We start from the raw sequence: 20,601 nt of genomic DNA on the forward strand, positions 1-20,601 counted from the left end.
TCTTTTCATCCAATATTGTTTGGACCATATTATCAAAATAATTATAGAATTAGACCTAGGCATTAAAAAACAAGGAATTATATAGGCTGCAATTTGTATTTCATATAAATATTCACCGTTTTCTTCCAACGGGAATCGAACCAACAATATTACTCGGACTACACATACTGTACCACTAGAAGACCGTTATCACGTCGTCTCTTTAAAAAAAATGACAAATTAGTGATAATCACCGTTGTTACGAAACGCGGCAGACATAAATTTGTGGCATTTTTAAGTTTATCATCGCTATGAAATATGACCACACGATTTGCATAAGCGATGGAGGTCGCAATCGCATGAATAATACATAAAACGCGAGGCACCATTGGCTCGCTCGCTCCATACCATAGACAAACGTTGCCGCGCAGATTTAAATTTAGAATACTCAATTTGACATGTTTATTTCTGATGAGAAACTTATCTATGATTCGTATTTGGCTATTGTTGTGTGAACAACTTAAGTACCTATGATACTTATAGTTTAGTCTTTCCTTCATACGTCATATCGAAGGTGAATTCTTTTTTAGATTTAATGGTAAAAAATAAGTGTCTTATTTTTTATTTAGTAGTTCACACGTGAGAAGTAATACTTCAAGTGCATAACAGGACTAAATTGACTCCAAAACATTTACAAAAAAATTACAAGACGAAATGCATGTTCAGACTTGTTCAAAATGAAAATATAAGTAATTATCAAAAATAAACAAAATAAAAAATTTGTAGTTTCTTTTCAATTAATTTAAAAGACCTACGGCCTTACAAATAAGATTGGCATAAAGTTATAGGTAACGAAAATGCAAAATGTTTACAAATAGACATTTTGCTTACGATTGGTGTATTCGGGCGTATAACGTTTCCCGCGTTTATTTGCATGGCTGCTTGTCAATCAGAAAACTTCAGAATTATCATTGTATTGACAGCGTTGTCAACGATATTGTAAACATTTTGCATATTCTTTGTGTATGCTTAGTTATAACTTTATACCAAGTTTATTGTAAGGCCGCTAGTGTATAATTATTACAAATCATTAATATAGTATGATATAAAATAAATCATAATAACAATCAAAACATCCAGGTTAAATTTAGATTGTATAAAAAACGTGCGGTGCTACAAAATGATTTAAACTAACTATAATGGCTGCGTGTCACCGAAAGGAAATGACGTCACTTAGTTTGAGGAAACCGAAATGTCAACTTATGAACTCATCATGATAGAAGTTAAAAGTTTACTTGTAAGAGGGATTTTTTTTAATTTGTTAATGTTTATAAATGTTTTTGTAAATATATATAATTAGGCACATAATTGGGTATTTTCTTGTTTTTTTTTTAATTATTTTGCACTATTTTTGACATACACTGAAAATAAGATTAAACAAAGAAATTTAAAGTTATGGGCATTTAAACTAGTAAGGGTCTTCTGTCACTATCTCACAAATAAAAATTTGTATGGCAAAACTCAGATATGACGTCACATTTTATCAAGGATATATAAGTCAAAAATATTCAATTCCTTATTACTTTTTTGTTGAATCAGTTTGTGGCCATTTTATTTATTATTAAATATAGTTTCAAAAATAAATTGAAAAGTCAATTTCATATACTCAAATCAAAATATTGTGCCTGTTTTTGTAATGGATCAAACAGACCAACGTGTTGGCGGGTCATTTGATGGCTGGTGAACAATGCCGCCCAAACAACTTATATCGTATAATACCAGAGTAATCTCATAAGTATTTCAGGCCGTTTAAATACGCGTTTTTTTTATAAATTTTGTGTGCACTGTGGTAGGATGTCACAAATAAAGCTATATTTGAAATTTGTAGTGTGTTGCTGAAATTCTATGACAGAAACCAAGTCGACCACATTTGCTTTAAAATATTCCGCGTAATAGATGGGACAGCTCATGATACAAGGAAAGTTAGAAGGGAAACCATAACCTGGCAGACGAACATCCAGACTTAAGAACCTTCACCAGTGGTTCAATATGAGTAGAAAATCACTGTTTTTTATGGAAAATGACCGTACGTCATCCGACCGTACCCGGTGTTGAGTGATCACCGCTGCCCACATTCTTTTGCAACACCAAAGGAATCACAGGAGCGTTGTCGGCCTTTAAGGAAGGTGTACGTGCTTTTTTTTGACGGTACCCATGTTGTATCGTCCCGGAAATACCGCACAAGGAAGCTCACAGCTTTGTAGTACGTGGAAGAAAGCTCCTTGAAAACCGCACTGTGGAGGCCTGCCACACATCGAGATGGTGGGTCATACCCACCAGGATATCATTATCCTAAGTCCTGTCGTGCGAAGGTGGAATTCGGCGGCTGTTACTGTTTAGGGCAGAGGTGAATAAAATCCAGTTAGCCTTCATGATTGCCAACCTCGGATATTAGATGGCATTAAAAGAAGAAGAAGATATACAAGAATTTACGAGTACGAGTGGGAAGCTCCTTTGGACAGGATGCCGGCTAGATTATAGGTACTACAACGGCGCCTATTTCTGCCGTGAAGCGTGTTTCGGTCTGAAAGGTGACGTAGCTCGTGAAATTACTGGGCAAATGAGACTTAACATCTTATGACTCAAGGTGACCAGCGCAATTGTAGTGCTGCTCAGAATTTTTGGGTTTTTCAAAAATCCTCTGCGGTATCAATTACCATCAGCTGAACATCCTGCTCGTCTCATCCCTTATTTTTATAAAATAATGATATCTTGACTGTTCCTGCACTGTTTGTTTTATTCCAACCCTAACTTTTGTTTTGTGAACGTTGGTTCAATTCCCTGCCGAGTTTACAAGCCCGGGTATTACCGAATAACAAATTCTCTTGCCAAATTTCAAATCTTCAATGAAGCTGTGACACTGTATTGATAACTTTTTATGATCATACATCAATACGAAACGAGTAAAGAGATGATAATAGATGAACGTAATTAATCACTGTAACTGATCTAATGTGTAAATAATAAAAGGCTTCCTGCATGTTGATAGAAAGATATATTTAATTAATCGTTTTATATGACTAATTACTGTTGGATTTTTATTGTTAATCCTTTTTTACATATTCATCTAACAACAATGTTTGAAAATTTCAATGATTTTTCCTCATATTTAGCACCAAATAAAAATTGTCCTCCAGTTTTATACAAAACGAATTTCAAGCTCTTAAGAGTATTTGTAGCAGACAGAGTGTATGTATAATACTCACCGTGATCTAGATACGGAACAATTGCAAGTTATCAAAATAATAAACAGAAATCAAAACATTCCAGTTTCTTTTATGGAAGAGGATAAACTGACGTACGGGTCACCTGATGTTAAGTGATCACCGCCGCACAGATTCTCTTGCAACACCAGAGGAATGATAGGAGCGTTGCCGGTCTTTAAGGAGGCCAATTCTAGTTCAGACTTTAAAGTGCTGAAATGAAGTTGCAGTTGAAATAGCTTAAGCAAATATTATATAGGATTTACCAGTGGCTCCATTGCACCGGATGCCGTTTAGATTATGGGTAGGTACCACAACGGCACCTATTTCTGCCGTGAAGCAGTAATGTGTAAGCGTTACTGTGTTTCGGTCTGAAGCTTGACCGGCAATGCATTGTAATAAGCAGGGCGTTTCAATTACCATCAGCTGAACGTCCTGCTCGACCCGTCCCTTGTTTTCATAAAAAAAACGGTCTTACCTGAAGAAGTCATTTCTGCAGAACAGCTTGTTATCCCTGGAGTAGCACTTATCAGCGAGCGGGGCCCGGCAGTCAGCGCATCGCACGCATGACGCATGCCATGCTCGTTCTAGCACGTGCAGCAGGAACTTATCCAGGATTGGTTTCTCACAGCCGGCGCACGCCATGGCGCCGCCTGCTTCCCCCCTTCCTGTATACAATAATACTCAAGTTATCTCTTACAGAACCGCTTATAACGTCATCGTTATATCAACTAGCTGACAGGAACAGACATAAGCTTATAATGCCTACTACTCGACTTAGTCGAGTTAGCAAGTCTTTTGTAGGGCGATGTATATGCTTTTACAACAGGATCCCAGAAAATGCATTACGTTATTCAAAAGAATTGTTAAAAAACGTTTGTGTGGTAAAGGTTACTATAACATAAATGACTTTCTTAATGATACCACAGATTGGGAATGGAGCGACCGCCCTCAGCTATTAAATAATAAGTTTAATTGTACAATGTTACTTTGTGAATGTTACTTTAATTGTAAAACATATTTTTGATAAAAAAAAGCCCGCTCAGTTTGTTGCGCCCATTCTTCTCAGGCCTGAGGCATTCATTTTAGAATGGGTGGTAGTTTTTTGATTTTCAATAAGTGATTTCACTTCCTATTTTGAATAAAAATATTTGAATTTGATAGCCCTTCCCTTAGTAGCGACATTTCAATTAAATTTTTATAATATTAAAGAACACTTATTACATATGCTGTTTTTAAATATGTCCTGCAAGGTGATTGTACATTTTTATATTCTATCGTCAATACTTTTCGCAGCGCACGCGAAGTTATTATATTTATGGTATATTTTTACTAACTTACCCAAGGTGGTTACATTATTGGAGTTATATGAAGGATACATAATTTTTTGAAAATATAAGACAGGTTATCACCCGGGAATTATGAAGCTTCCCAACCAGTATTGAATATTTAATTACAGTAAATAATTTTTCAAATCAGTTAGTTTTGGAGCCTATTCAATGCAAACAAACAAATAAACAATAAAATATATCCTCTTTATAATATTAATACGTATAGATTGCGACCAAAATATAAAATGTGACAAAATTATATAATATACTAGCTGCCCCGACAGACGTTGTTCTGCAGATAATAAAAAAAATACTGTTTTATAGAAATTCGCCAATAATATTTCAATACATCGAGAATTATTTCGTAAAACATGCTCCCTGTTGTTATAATGAAATTGTTTCACAGCGGAACTGTCAAACCGTGCGTCACTAAATTCTCTCATAGAAAATATGTCCATACAAAATAAATATTGAAAATAAAAATAATTATGGGTCCCAAATCGAAATAAAAACTATCCTATCTCTCAAGTTGGACCAAACTGCACTCCATGGAGTAATCCCCATTAAAATCCGTTCGTTTAGGAGTCCATCGCGGACAAACAACGTGTCACGTATATATATATATATATAAATTATATAATTATATATAAACTCACGCGATTCTAGTAAACTATGGTAAAGAACAAGTTACTACTTATTGTAGTTGGAATTAGGTTACCACCTCTATTACAAAAGATTTCATTGAGATCGGTCGAATAGTTTAGGAGTTATTAGGGAACATACAAACATACATTCTCGTTTATGTATATAGATGATTATTATAATAAATTTGATAGTTCAAATTATAGATAAGCTACATAACAATAGATTTTTACTGAAAAGTTTTCCCTGATTAAATTGCTGTAGTAAATGAAATTTCATGCAGACATTCAAAATTTCAGAAGTGGGATAATTCGATATTCTTGTCTAACTTATCTTTAATAATATTTATTGTAAATCTTACTTCGTATTTCTCATCGTAAGATGTGTGCAATCTATGAATGAATATAATGTAAAAAAAAATGTATAAAATAATATAAAAATAAAGGCATATTTCCGTGAATAAGGCATTCCGTTAACACAATTACCTACCTAACAAAAGTAGCTACGATTAAATCCTTTGAACTTATTTCCTGATGTTTTCATAAAAATTCAATAACAATATGACCTTAAAAAATTACATTTATCATACATACCAACATAGAGAACATTATCTGCGCCCATTTTCAGAACGAAGAATTAAGTATTTGCATTAAAATACCACAAAATACTAAAATCGAAAACAATGTCAAGAAAGAACGACTATCAAAAAAAACCTAATTTGTTCTTTTTTCATAATCACAGCTCTCTGGTTATTGCGCATGCAGAGAATAAAGTTCCTTGAAATTCAAATAAAAATTCTCGAAAGTGAACTACATGTGAGGCAATTGACACACACAAAAAACGATTGTCTTTTCACATTAATTACTCAATGATAATATAATGATAAAACACTAGATTGGGTAGTACTTATAATATGACACTGGTTGGTGTAATGTTGAAGTTTCATTGGAGATTGTTATTAGCTAGCGGTTTTAGACCCCTTTTATAAAAGATTTATAGTGAAGTTACATTATAACCTTAAAAATAATGTGTTTTAATTAACAGGGCTCAATTGATCGATTGATAAATTAAATTAATTATATCACAAAAAGGTGGTAATGATTAGTTGGAAAATGTATAATTTGATCATATTGTAATCGTAATTAAGACATTAACATGGTAATTGGCTCAAGTAATCAAACATAGGGATAAAAGTTATTGCAACTATTATGTAATTGGTAAAGATATATGACAAAATATTAACACTCAATTTGAGAAACACCGGATTAAATTCTTTAGAGATTTGTTTTTATATAAATTTCTTGAATAAAAAGAATTAATCTTATATAACGAAATAAGTAAATTGATGTAAAATAAATTTGTTATTATTTGTAAGGCTGTGAATTTTGGTTTTGTGTTTGTATGTAAATACCTACTACGTAATAAGAGGCTGATTACCGCCTAAGTAAAAATTTAGTTTTAGTTGAAATACTTAGTATTAATTACAGTATGGCGATTGGCGGCTAAGTATAATCCGGCTAAGTTCGAAAGCGAAGAGTTGCTTAAAACGTAGTGCATTTCGGATGCTCTCCGTTTTTACAAAAGATTATAGCCGTCATCTGTCAATCTATCAATAAGTGCACGTTTCATACAATCGAGTCAATCGCTTTTTTCTTAGAGAGCTTCGCTAGGCTGTTAGGCTCTGTATGGTGTAAAATTTGCCTTTGGTAAAAATAGTGATCAGTGTGTTAAGACTTATCTTGTAACACGAAATGAAACTCAAGAAGTTTACATACCTTAAAATGCGTCGAATGAATTTACATTGAATTAAAATACATTTGTACTAGGGGAAGGGGGGGGGGGTCGACTCAAAGGTTCTACCTATTCCTTTTTTAATTTATAATAGTAATAGTAGTATGAAGTTATACAAAATGATAAATGTCTCCAGATCGCATTGTACTAAGTCAAAGCATTAAATAAATCTGTATTCAAGTTTGTTTTATCGATCGTAAAGCTGAATTCCATTACTTTCAGCCTTTGCTTCACCAGTTTTACGATATAACTATATTTATGTTGTTATATGTTTGCCTAGATGTATAATACATATAGCACTGCTACTTTTGTACTTTGATTTTGATTAAAATGAATATCTGTAAGGACTACGACTTAACACACTCAAATAACAAACAGATTTTCTCTTTTACGTTTTCTTCACTCTTTTCCTTTCTTTCGCAAGTTCTTTTCATTTATTCTTCATCAAATTATTTTATATATAATATAATATATTTTATAACCAATAAAAGATTTTATTAATCAATAACCTTTACTAACATTATCATATTTATATACATAAAATTTAAGTTTATTACCTAAGCTTTTTTCAAGTTAAATTATTTCAATATTAAATAGTTTAACTTAGATATGTTTATGTTATCACTTGTGTCGGGCATACTGAGACGCAAACGTTTTTTGAAGTTATTCTTCTTTAGGCACGTTACGAAAAAATTATGAGAGTAAAATTTAAAGATGCGCGCGCATCACTATTTTAACACAAAAGTAACAGGGTGAAGTTGATTCCTAAAATTTTCTGACATTTTCGACATTCGTTATTTTTTTTGGTTTCTTCGTCCATTATTAGGATAGGCAAAGGCTTCAAGTCCGTACAGCCGTATTCGTTATTTAATAATAATTAATTGTCAAAGCCATCTTTGCAAGATTTTTACAATAGTGTTCTTTCCACAAACGTAGAATAGCACGAGGAATAAATCATTTAAATGATTTTTGCTTCGATAGGTCGTAGAAGTAAGTAGGTAGGTACGGTGATCACTTACCCACAAATGTGTTCATATTCCATATGAATTGTTATCACAAAAAAAAAACTATTCTAGAAACCTTAGCTCACAGGGTTGCGGTAACATTAAAACTGACATTTATTAGTTAAATTTATAACGATCGCGTTATATCCTCGACGCGACGTCTCGACCGATTTGTCGCGCGTCATTGCCGTGTGTTAGGACATCGTTGGGTTGCCAGTCACATTATAAAACGATGATTTAAATGTTGCTCACGGTTACCTTTTCTGATCTGTTTATTTTTATGGTAATTTTGACAGCGTGTGACACGTTTATTTCACGAGCAAACTGTTTGCGATGATGTTCTAACAATTTGTTTTTTTTTTTTTTTTTGATGAACAGTAAAATAAATCATTCAGATATGATGTAGGTGATGGAACCGCCTAACCTTTGGCTTCCTTAGATTTACAAATAGATAATTTTAAGATTGATTTATATAGATTTGTTATTTGAACATTATTTTCAATAATTATAAAATATTTTATTTGAATAGCTTTTTTTATTAAAATACGAGACGAATAGAACGTTCAGCTGATGGTAATTGAAACTTAAGATTATTGAAAAACCTAAACATTCTGAGCGGTACTACAACTGCGCTCGTCACCTTGAGACATAAGATTACAAGCAACGGCGCCCTTCGGTCCTAAGCACAGTAATGCTTACACATTACTGCTTCACGGCAGAAATGGGCGCCGTTTTGGTACCCATAACCTAGCCATGACATCCTGTGCAAAGGAGCCACTGGTGTGAAATACAGTGTATTAGAGTAGTGATTTAGTGCGATATAAAATATCACAATATTAGTTCCTACTATCGATACCAGTTACAAATAAATGATTATGAAACAAAAAACAAAAAAGCAATTGTGTGGCTTTATGAAACCACAATGCAAGTGAAACTTTTTTTCACAAAATAACATTTTAATATCAGCTTAGAAAAACAAATGTATATATTATGCTTTACATATTCATAATAAAAAAAAAAATATGTAATAAAAACAACCTTTGTCAGGTGTGGGGTTCGAACCTACTCTATCTCTAGAGAACCAGAGCTTAAGACCGCGTCGCCAAACTGACTTGAAGGCAGTAGTTGAAATAAATAACACATCTCACCCCTAATACATCGATTGCAATGTGATATGCGATAGATAGGCGAAAAAATTTGGGGTGATGTAATATAAGTTTCACTTTAAAAAAGAAAACAAGGATGGTCACTTAAGTACAACCACCTTTCAAATTTTGATATAAATAAGATATTTAATTAGGTTTACTATGAAAGTGTCTAAATGAAAGCCTTAAAACTAAAAGTTAATATAAATTCAAAATAGGATTCAAAATCACTTATTGAACGTCAAGAACTACCACCCATTCAAAATAGACTGCCTCAGGCCTGAGAAGAACGGGCGCAAGAAACTCAGCGGGCTTTTTAAAAAATATATATTATAATGTAATATCGTACAATAAACAATTATAATTAAAGAGCCTGAAGTGTTCGCTTTATTCCCAAAAATTAAATGAGCTATCTGCCATTTAAAATTCTATCAAAGTGTATCCAGCCCAAACAAAGAACGGATAAACAGACAGACAGAAAATCCAAGTAATTGTTGGCTTGTACTAATATTTAAATTTGAGAGTTTGGAATTACCTAAATAATATTGAAACCAGTAAACAGTAACTAATTAACTGAAAATTTAATTTATTTGTAAATGATCCGGGTAACTATGTTTTTAGTAATTTCCAAACTCCTTCAAACTTGAACTTGTAATGTTTTTAAGCAATTAAAATCACCCGCACTTATTTTAATATCTCCATTACTTTAACTAAGTTATACATATATTATAAGCAGGCAACAATTCAATATAGACCAGGGTCGATAATTTTAGAAAACAAAAAAAATAATAGTAGGATGAAACCCATTGGAAAAGGACGAGAATATAACAAAACTAAAAGAAAAAATAAATTACGGGTGATCTGAGGTCGGGAAGTGGAAAAGGGGAGGTGTTCTAGGGTAAATAACGGTTTATCTCGATTTCCGGCAAAACTACAAGTCCTATGGCAAAAAGTTAAATTGCAAAGCTGTAGGTAATAAAAAGATCTACAACTTTTGTTTTCACATACCCTCAAAGTTTATGTGAAAAATTCGAAAAACCATGTTTTTGACTTTTTATTTTTGGCTTTTATCTTTGACAAAAAAAAATTCACGAATTAATGTAAAAAGTTACCTTTTTATGTCCCAAATACATTTTTTTTTTCACTTTTTTTCACTATTGATGACAGATAATTACCATCAATTAATTATAAAAGGCCAATATAATATAACCTCTTAATCTTAATAAGAAGGTAACAGATGTGATAATTCCTTGCGGTACAACGCACGTATATATTAAAACTAGCTGATCCGGCAAATGTTGTACTGCCATACATTTATTTAAAAAAATGTAATAAAAAAATTGGGGTATGAAAAATAGATGTAGGACGATTCTCAGACCTACTGAACATACATATAAAATTTCATAAAAGTTGGTCAAACCGTTTCGGAGAAGTTTGGTAACAACCACCGCAACAAGAGAATTTTATATATTAGATATAGTTGTCTAATAATATATAAGTAGTCTGGTCTTAACTTTTGTTACAACTTAATAACTTCTATTTATTTTTATTCAAATTTGGAACGCACCATTTCCCGCCATTTCAAATATTTTTAAGGCTCCTTCGCGTATCGTCAAAGAAGACCTAAAGCTTGGTGTTTATTTTCGATATACACAACATGCCCTAAATCAGTCCCTACGCTTCATAAGTTGTCGGAAAAGTGCCTTTCAAATATCTTTCTTTTGGGGGGTCCCCGTAATTAGAACTGAAACTCAACAATATTTTTTCGTCAACCTCATGTGGAGTGGAGTACCTATCTATGGACAGGTCTTCAAAAATTATAATATTGAGGTTTCTAATATATTTTTTTTCTAAACTGAATAGTTTTTTTTTATGGAATAGGAGGACGAACGAGCGTACGGGTCACCTGGTGTTAAGTGATCACCGCCGCCCACATTCTCTTGCAACACTAGAGCAATCACAAGAGCGTTGCCGGCCTTTAAGGAAGCTGTTGAAGGTTGCGCGAGAGACACTTCCAAAGTGATAAAATGTGTCCCCTTTACCTTCTAATATAAGAGAATTAGAAAACTAAAAAAAATATATGATGTACATACAAACTCCCACAGAAAATTGGTTTGAACGAGATCTAGTACCTAAGGAGTTTTTTTTAATACATATAAGTGATGAGAGCTCATTTGCACTGTATGATTTTGAGCAAAGATTTTTTGCCTTTTCAATTTAAATAATTTAATATCATTTTCCTTTCTATATTATGCTTTGCTGCTACGGAACCCTTCATGGGCGAGTCCGACTCGCACCTGGCCGCTTTTTTATCACTTCCGTCCGTTTGTTTGTGCTCTATAAGCTCGGAATCGGCTAAAACCGATCTTAAAGTAGCTCATGACTATTCATAACAATAATAAGTATTACTTTTATTCCCATCGGTTCAAAAACGCAGGTAAGCCCGCGGGCGCCCGCTAGTATATAAATAAAACTATAGATTAGTACTTAATCCACATAATATATTATGTTAACTCGGTTCTACGTCATAATACCAATTTTATTTTTTCGACTGTATGATCCGGCTAATCTTCAAGACTACTGCACAATTTTTGCGGGATACTAGCAGATAGCTCACCTAGTAAGTAATTACTTCAGACACTTTTATTTAATTAATTTAAATTCTGTTTCCACGAAAACAGTAAAACCCTAGAAATTGGGATTCCCGAATTCCCCTGTTAACACAATTTTTACAAGCAAATTCGCGGGCAATATATCGTATTGCAATAAGAAATGTTTCTTAGTGAATACAAATAATATGAATTCACAAATGTACCTCATATCTATGAAGGAAGAAGGATAATAGTTATAAAAAAGGGTTAACAATTACCTTAAGTATTTATCTATTGTTAACTGCAAGTACTTATATAATTCCCACTCCCGTTAATCTTGCGTTTTAACAGTTTTTTAAAAGCCGAGATTATTATATTAAGTGATTAAAAGTCTCTGTTTGTTAAGATGTACTTATTGTTAACATTTAAGGTTGTACTGTCACTTGTTTTTATCTTAGAAAAGCCCATTCATAGTGTCTTTTTAATATAAATGTTGTAATATATTTGTTTAAGCTGGTCAGAAGAAGTAGGCACTTGGGAGCCACCATGAATACGAAATCACACCAAGTTTAGGCTTTAGATAATTTATACGTCTAGATAGAGCCTCTTGATGCTAGACATCCGATGAAAACAGGCCAGGTTTATTAGTTTAGTGTGCGTGACAAGCAACGTTTTACACTCGCGATTTGTATGTCACTTTGTGTTAGTGTGCGTTGCTTAAAATAGAGGTTGGCTGTAAATCTCAATCTTTTTCGACATTTTCACAGCTATCACAGTCTCAGTCTCATCTAAATTGAAAATATACCTTAGTAAAAACTGCATATATTCATTAGACGAATATTTTCAACTAAAAACTTGACTATATACTATATAATACTGCTACTAATCTTTTGTTAAATTTCTATTATTGTAACTACTGATTTTTTTGTATTGTAAGAAATGTATTTTATAAAATTTGCACGTCATAAATGTGGCAAACATATACTCAATAATATTTATGTAACATCAATCTAACATGTTTATGCAAATAAAAACTTTGACTTTGACTTTCAGGACGTGTAGGTACATGATCTAAGGTTAAGCATTCAAAATAAAAAATAATTAATTCACTCAGACCATATAATGACTGTTTTGAATAGCAACTTTGCCATTTTACCATTTACAACTAAGATGTTAGCCTAACTTAAGCTTTCATGGGAAGAATTTGTAACGAACTAATTACCACTCATTTAAATCAATAAATACAGTTTCAGTATTAGGTGGGCAACCAGTGGGAGGCTCCTTTGCACAGGATGCCGGTTAGATCATGGGTACCACAACGCCTTTTTCTGCCGTGAAGCATTAGCATATTTTGTTTCGGTCTGAAGGGCGCCGTAGCTAGCGAAATTACTGGGCAAATGAGACTTAACATCTTATGTTTCAAGGTGACGAGCGCAATTGTAGTGCCGCTCAAAGTTTTTGGATTTTTCAATAATCCTGAGCGGCACTGCATTGTTATTAGCAGGGCATATTGATTACCATTATTATGTAACATATTATTGTCATAAAAAATAAACCCAAAAAATTGGGTACAATCTATGCAAAGTAATGCATCAAATACCAACTCAAATAATGGCGCTCTTATAGCAAGACTCACTCGGCTTTATTTAAAAAAAAAGAGATTATTTTGCATTGACTTTAAAAAAAATATCTGATACTTATACCGTACCTATACATAGTAGGTATGATTGAATTTATGTTAAACAACACTTAAGTAGCTAAAAACTTGTAGGACTTCTTGTTGACACAAAAACCATTTTAAAATCTAAAAACCAAATCTTCTTCAATAGTTTCAGTAATGGTATTTACTGAAATAGTCATGTTACACGTTTATCGTATTATAATAATTTAAAACCTACTTGATGCGAAAACCTAACATCCATTTTTAGGAAAAGGTCCGGTGATTCCTACCAGGTAGTGTTAGTTTTGACATAGTGACAGTTAACATGGAAAAGAAATGCAGAAAGTATCACATTATTACATATTATACTAATTTAAATATGGTGTTATTTAAAAAAAAATAAACATATGTTGAACACTTTTTCAAAAAGTTCTATTACAATCGTCCGAAACCGTGCCTTTCTGTTGTTAAGCGTCAATCTTTAGACATTGCTTAAATATTTAGACACTGTTTAAAAAAACACGTGTCTAAGCCATGTTTAAATTATCTTTTGTAATAACACCGTATATCTCATAATTGTAATTTTTTTACAAAGCCAATTAAAGATTTTCTTATTTATTTAGACTTTTTTTATATAATTATTGTGGCAACCGCCCATAGACATCTGCAACACATGCGTAACCAGCCTTTGAAATTCAATAAAAGAAGTATATTTAAATAATTTTTCAATATTCTCTTGTATCTTGTACAAGTATAATCCCCGTAAGGTTTATGGGCAAAAATAATCGTAATCGTTCAAACAAAAGACAAAATGCTCAGTTATATGTTTTTGATGAAAAAAAACTATTTATTGTTATATACTTATTGAAAAAAAATATGAACTATGATGAATAAAAAACTATTTAATGATGTATCGAAAAAAATATGAACTATGTTCTAATAGCGACCTCAAGTGACTATGTGACAATTATTAATAATTGATGCATTTTAACACAAATAATCTAGATTCAAACTAGTATAGAATAGTCTATGAGACAGTCAACAAAATGTTTAATAATAATATAGGTGGTTTTTTTTAAATATAAGTATAAAAATGTTTATATTAATTGCACCAACCAAAACAGTAGTTTAGAGAATTTAAGAGTTTATATAATATTATTTGTGTTATCTCGCGCTAAGCCGATTTTAACGCTGTTTTTAATGTCTGTTACATTACAATTGAATCTCAAACAAAAAAAATAAACGATAGGAAAAAATACGCTCATTTCTACACATTTCAATAAAATTTGCTGACATTTTTGTTAACTTTATCTTATTTACCAACAAATATATTATCAAAATAATTATTGGAAGTTTATTATTCATATTTTGTCTCTCTGTCTTTTTGTTTCAATTTATCTCGGCAACGGCTGGACCAAATTGAGGGGAAATTCTCTTAAAGATTGTTTGTGTTAAAAATATTAGAGTAATTGTAAGATATACTTCTTCTTCTTCTAATTAAAGAGCTAACTCTAATCAGGGCAGCGTCTACATCATCATTTATTTATGTAACTCCCTCCATCTGTCTCTGTTCTATGCAGCCTCCTTGACTTTCTCAAACGCCATCGTCTTCTGGAGATTTAGTAGCTAGTAGAAATTACTGGGCAAATGACACTTAACATCTTATGACGGTGACGAGCGCAATTTTAGTGTCGCTCAGAATTTTTAAAGTTTTTCAAGAATCCTGAGCGGCACTGCATTGTAATGGGCAGGGCGTATCAATTATCATCATTAGCTGAACATCCTGCTCGTCTCGACCCTTATTGTCATAAAAAAAGCTACTGCCAGCTCTACGTATATCGTCGCCTCTACTTGTATGAGAGCGCAGTCTCCACTCAAGATCACGTCCATCTCAGCGTTTGTGTGTTCTGCGACTAATATGACCCACTGCCACTTCAGCTAGGTTATATTTTGATTGGCTACGCCGGTGGCAGTTGAGAATACCAAGCATAGCCCCTTCCATAGCATACAGGGCAACTTGAAATTTGTGGACTATTCTCTCGTCTCCAAAATCGTAATCTTCATTTCCTTAATCTGTTTCGTTTTCTTAGCAATCTGCCTAGAATTATAAACCGCTATTTGACCAACTTAGAAGTATGTCTATTAGACGTTTTTAATTAAATTCCATTGCTCTGGCGTAGCATCTCTCTATGTAACTCTATCAATGGACCTGAAGATATAGGTACCTAGACGCTTCTACTTCGTATGACGTTTTCTGATATAAGTAAAGTAAGCAAGATGTAAGGAATCTTAAAAATGATAAGAGCCCTCTCATACAGAACCATCGACTTATTTTCTTAAGATAATTGGCAGAGCTTTGAGGTAATTAAAAAAAGAAAACTGTATTAAGCAATTAATGTGAGCAAATACGAACAATGCCTTACCATTGTATATATAATTACACATTTAGAATTCCTTGTTTTAAAGAAAAAATAACATTGCCTAGTTCTGTTATATTGAATATTTTTTAATCTTTAATTATGACATTAAGTAGTGCAAATGTATACATTCGAATCGATTTTATTATTAAAACTATAAATAGTATTTTATTAGATGGTTTTAGGGAAAGCCTTACCCAAAAGAAAAACTGACGTCATACCAATTACTAAATGAGGTTTATAATTTTTATATTTGTTCAGTATAACATTTTCTTAGTTTTTTATACAATTTCAAGTTATTTTCATTCTATCAAAGTGAAATTGTTAGAAAAACTTTTACAGGTAAAGTGATATTGGTATCTTTTCGAATTAATTAATAGCCAAATTCTTGATATTATGATAGTTTTATATGTTTTTTTTCTTCAAACCATCAATCTATATGTTAATCATTTGCTTAAAAAACTAAATAGCTAGATAATATTTAACAATTTTGTGTGTCAACACCCTTTTGAATAGATTTGACAAATGCGTCTTTTTTGTATTCTAAAATGTAAAGATAGTTATTAGAAAGATATAGAGATACTATTATATTTTATTGTTGATATATTATATGAAGATTCATATAGCCCAGTGGTTGGTTATATTGTTTACTGAGCTAGAGGTCCTGGGTTCGAGTGCCGGTAGGTGCAAACGTTTTTATGATTTATAATATGAATGTTTGTTTCCGAGTATATATTTTTTTATGTTTATTGTATTAAATATATCCTTGTCTGGCACCCGTAGGTACCTACCTACAACAAGTAATTTTTACTTGGGGCTATATAATACTTACTACTCGGTTAAGTCGAGTTAGTAAGTCTTTTGTGGGGCGATGTATATGCTTTTACAACAAGATCCCAGAAAATGTTCAAAACAAAAGTATTACGTTATTCAAAAGAATTGTTAAAAAACGTTTGTGTGGTAAAGGTTACTATAACATAAATTACTTTCTTAATGATACCATAGATTGGGAATGGAGTGACCGCCCTCAGGCTATTAAATAATAAGTTTAATTGTACAATATTACTTTTAAACATATTTATTCGATGAAAGAAAAAAAAGCCCGCTGAGTTTATTGCGCCCATTCTTCTCAGGCCTGAGACATTCATTTTGGAATGGGTGGTAGTTTTTGACTTTCAATAAGTGATGTCTCATCCTATTTTGAATAAAAATATTTGAATTTGAATTTACATGTGAAACATTTCAATCATTACTATTATATCTAATCAATTTTAAATAATAACTCTTTTTTATTTTGAATATAGATACTTTATTATTTTCTTTATTCAACCGCTGCCCATGGCTATTTATACAGTTAAAAAAAACTGAATTGTTTTTGTAAACGTTAAATACTGTTATTTATATGTTATAGCTTGAAGTATTTTCTCGCGTTGCTTAATTTTATTATCATAGTTATTGATAACGGAAACAATAGATAACCTTTGAGATCTAGACTTTAACTTTATGTTATAATACCTTTGTGGAGACTTAGTAGAGCCTTATTTGTTTAAGATAATGTGCGAGACTTTTAATTGCTTGTTGCAGGTAACTTTCGCGCTCCTTAGGCCTAACATTGTGATAAATCCATTATTTTTTCTGAAATGCTTATCAAACACGTAATGTAAGTGTTATCAGTTATAAGATTTTATCAAGGGAATGTCCTCTGAATAAAAAAAATTTAGAATTTCACAAATTAAGGTAGGTGAAATTGTATTTTTTATGTGCGAGTAAAGTGAATGTAGAGCCGTTCATGCAATAAAAATGTTATTTTTAAAGAACTCTACATTACAACTTGTTTATGTTTTGTTTACAATAAATATGCATATTTATTTACTATTTAATCTACGTGAAACATAACATAATGAACATAAATCAACGAATTCTATATAATTAAATTGAAACAATAAAATAAATAAAAAACAAACTAAATAACCTCCGTAAGTCGGCATCGTCGGATATAAATCACATTCAAAGTTCGCGAAAAATCTCAGTGTGAGTATACTAGTCTGAAATCTGGGTTTACACGGGACACTGACTTTTACCGATATGGTGTTGGTGAAAGGGGGCAAGAGCCCCCCGACCTGCGGCTAGGAAGCCCGCCACTTCGGCACCCTTACACGACACAACACAATGACACCACGCGAATTACGCGAAGCTCGGACACTCCACTTCGTGCGCTATCCAAACGCGTACTGATCCAAAAGCTGCTTTTTGGTAGCACTTACTCCAATCAGACAGAGTAAGACATAGCGCACATCCCATCGCTAGAACGGGATGCAAGCTACAGTGTTGTTAGCGGGCGTGGTTCGCGCGAGCGGCCACTAGCATCGAAGGGGTGGCGCTAACATCGTTTTTTCTACTTTTTTCCGTGCGTGTTTCTGTGCGGTAGTGGGATTTCATTTTGTGGGACACGTGCGGCGTTCGTAGTAAATTTAAATTGGCTTGCCGGTAGATCGGGTAGCTGGCTATAATTATAGAGCTCGGGGATTCGGTTCTCTTCTAGGCTTGTTTTATATCTGGTTTCTGTGAGAATGTTTTGACTGGGGGCGTGTAGAAGATGTTTATGTGGATGTCCGCCCGCCTTCCCGAACCTTCCATAACTGTTGTTCTTTATTTTGAAGATGATAACGTTTTACGCTCTCAAATGGTAGAGATCAAAGATTTCATGTTTTGATTTGAACTTAACTTACATTGATTTTTCACAATAGTAGAAAAGAGATCATATATTTTTTTACTAATATTCAAATTATTAGTTTTTTATAATTCTTGAATTTTGAAACATTTTATTATTATTAGAGTATGGCAAAATAGCATAGATTATTCATATATTATATGTATTATGTAGAAACCTATACAATTTATACCAAAAAATAAATATAGCTCATTTGCTCAGATATCTAGCTAAGTATAAAGATGTCAACTATTGCGATTTTTTATTTCTCAGAATTAAACATTTAGTTTGAACTAATAATAATTGTTCTGCTTACACAATTGGGTGTCTCCCTGAAGACTTATTCATTTTGTGTATTCTCTCAGTTCCACGACGAGTCCATCATGAGAAATATTTTAATATTATTAGCCTTTTAATATTGAAGATTCCATCGTTCAATGACTCATGGATTCCATTATAGGAACTGGAATTTTGGAATTATAATAAGTAAATGGAACCAATCTATGATAAGCCTTTAGTATCAAAAAAATATTTTGAAATAAATAATGGTAGAACCATATCATCCATCCGAGGACTCTTGTGAATTCGGTTGAAACAAGTTCCTCCTTAAGGGCGCTTACAATTTCTTTTGTAACAGAAGTTATTCAAAAATTCACTCTTATATATATTACTAGCTGACCCAGCAAACGTTGATGGGTCAGCTTGGTGGTGGTCGTTAGATGGGTGAAAATTTGAAGTTGTTTGTTTTTTTTTAATGTTGACTCATAATCAAACAAAATATTAAAAATAAAAAATTTCCAAACAATTAAAAAAAAATTCGTGTGGACCACCCTCAACATTTAAGGGGATGAAAAATAGATGTTGTCCGATTCTCAGACCTACCCAATATGCACTCAAAATTTCATGAGAATCAGTCAAGCCGTTTCGGAGGAGTTCGGTCCCGCACACCGTGACACGAGAATTTTATATATTAGATTTCAATACAATGGGTCTCGCCCTCTTCTCGTAGATTTTTTTCTGTATGGAAGAGGAGGACAAATCAGCGTACGGGTCACCTGGTGCTTTCTTAGTGATTTTTCCACTCCCACATTCTCTTACAAAACAGAGGACCCACACTGTTGCCGGCCTTTAAGAAAGGTGTACGCGTTTTTTTTAAGGTATCCGTGTAGTAGCGTCCTGAAAACACCGCATAAGGTAGTTCATTCCACAGCTTGGTAGTAGGTACGTGGAAGAAAGTTTTGCCACAATGAAAGAAAATGCCAGATCTCTATTCCACTCCACAATCCTGACAAACTTGGCTTGCATCCATGGCTACTTCAAGCTCACCAACCAGTTCATTAAGATCGAATCAGACACTTGGCCCGTGGGGCCCAGAGGCGCGAAGATTGTACAAAATACTTTCTTCTCGTCTCAAGAGGGTTACTGGCAACCCAAGCGCTGGCAGCTATTTCCATCAACGGATCAGCCTAGCTATCCAACGTGGAAATGCTGCCAGTATTCTAGGTACGCTTCCAGGTAATGATAGTTTTAATTTAATGTAATCATAGCATTGTAAATAATAGGTATAGTTATAAGATAAACTTTTAAGCTATGATATGGACTGTCCCTTGCTTTTATCACAAATCGGTTTGCATGTGCCTGCCTTCAATTGTCGGCTCAGTACTTTTTCCCCAATGCACATTAAATTCCACCACAGTAATTATGGCTTAAACTCTCCTTTTCAGCTAATGTTACAATTATATAATTGTATTTATAATATAGATGAAAACATTGATATCTTCTTTTAAACTTTCTGAATTTTAAAAAACAAATTTATATTGCTCTCCAAAATTTATAGATTTTAGATTTTAAAATATCACATGTATTTCTTATAGTAATGTTGTGCCTACCTATAATTTAAGTACATTTAAACTATTTTATTATATTTGTTTAATTCTTAGTGCATAAGTTGTATTTAGTTGGTAAACCTTTATGAATAAATAAATAAGATTTGGATAAGATTGTAAACCGCTTTGCGATACTATTTAGGTATTCTTGCTACACTACCAATGAGTGATGTTTCTACCAA

At 32.7% G+C, this 20,601-nt stretch overlaps 1 protein-coding gene across 5 annotated transcripts in view; it reads right to left on the bottom strand.

The window, feature by feature from the left end:
* LOC126974046 (LIM/homeobox protein Lhx1) overlaps window positions 1–18,043 on the bottom strand; it is a 94,020-nt gene extending 75,977 nt beyond the window's left edge. For 4 of the 5 annotated variants that reach the window (XM_050821421.1, XM_050821419.1, XM_050821420.1 and 1 more), the window contains exons 1-2: window positions 17,796–18,043; window positions 3,721–3,910 (exon numbers count right to left, since the gene is read on the bottom strand). In XM_050821421.1, the coding sequence (XP_050677378.1) occupies window positions 3,721–3,910; window positions 17,796–17,811 (206 nt within the window). In that variant the 5' untranslated portion in view covers window positions 17,812–18,043. The remainder of the gene's footprint in view (window positions 1–3,720; window positions 3,911–17,795) is intronic. The other variant, XM_050821422.1, reaches the window with a different exon arrangement.
* Window positions 18,044–20,601: the final 2,558 nt, after the last annotated feature.

The sequence above is a fragment of the Leptidea sinapis genome, chromosome 31 (genome assembly GCF_905404315.1).
Source record: "Leptidea sinapis chromosome 31, ilLepSina1.1, whole genome shotgun sequence".
Taxonomy (NCBI): domain Eukaryota; kingdom Metazoa; phylum Arthropoda; class Insecta; order Lepidoptera; family Pieridae; genus Leptidea; species Leptidea sinapis.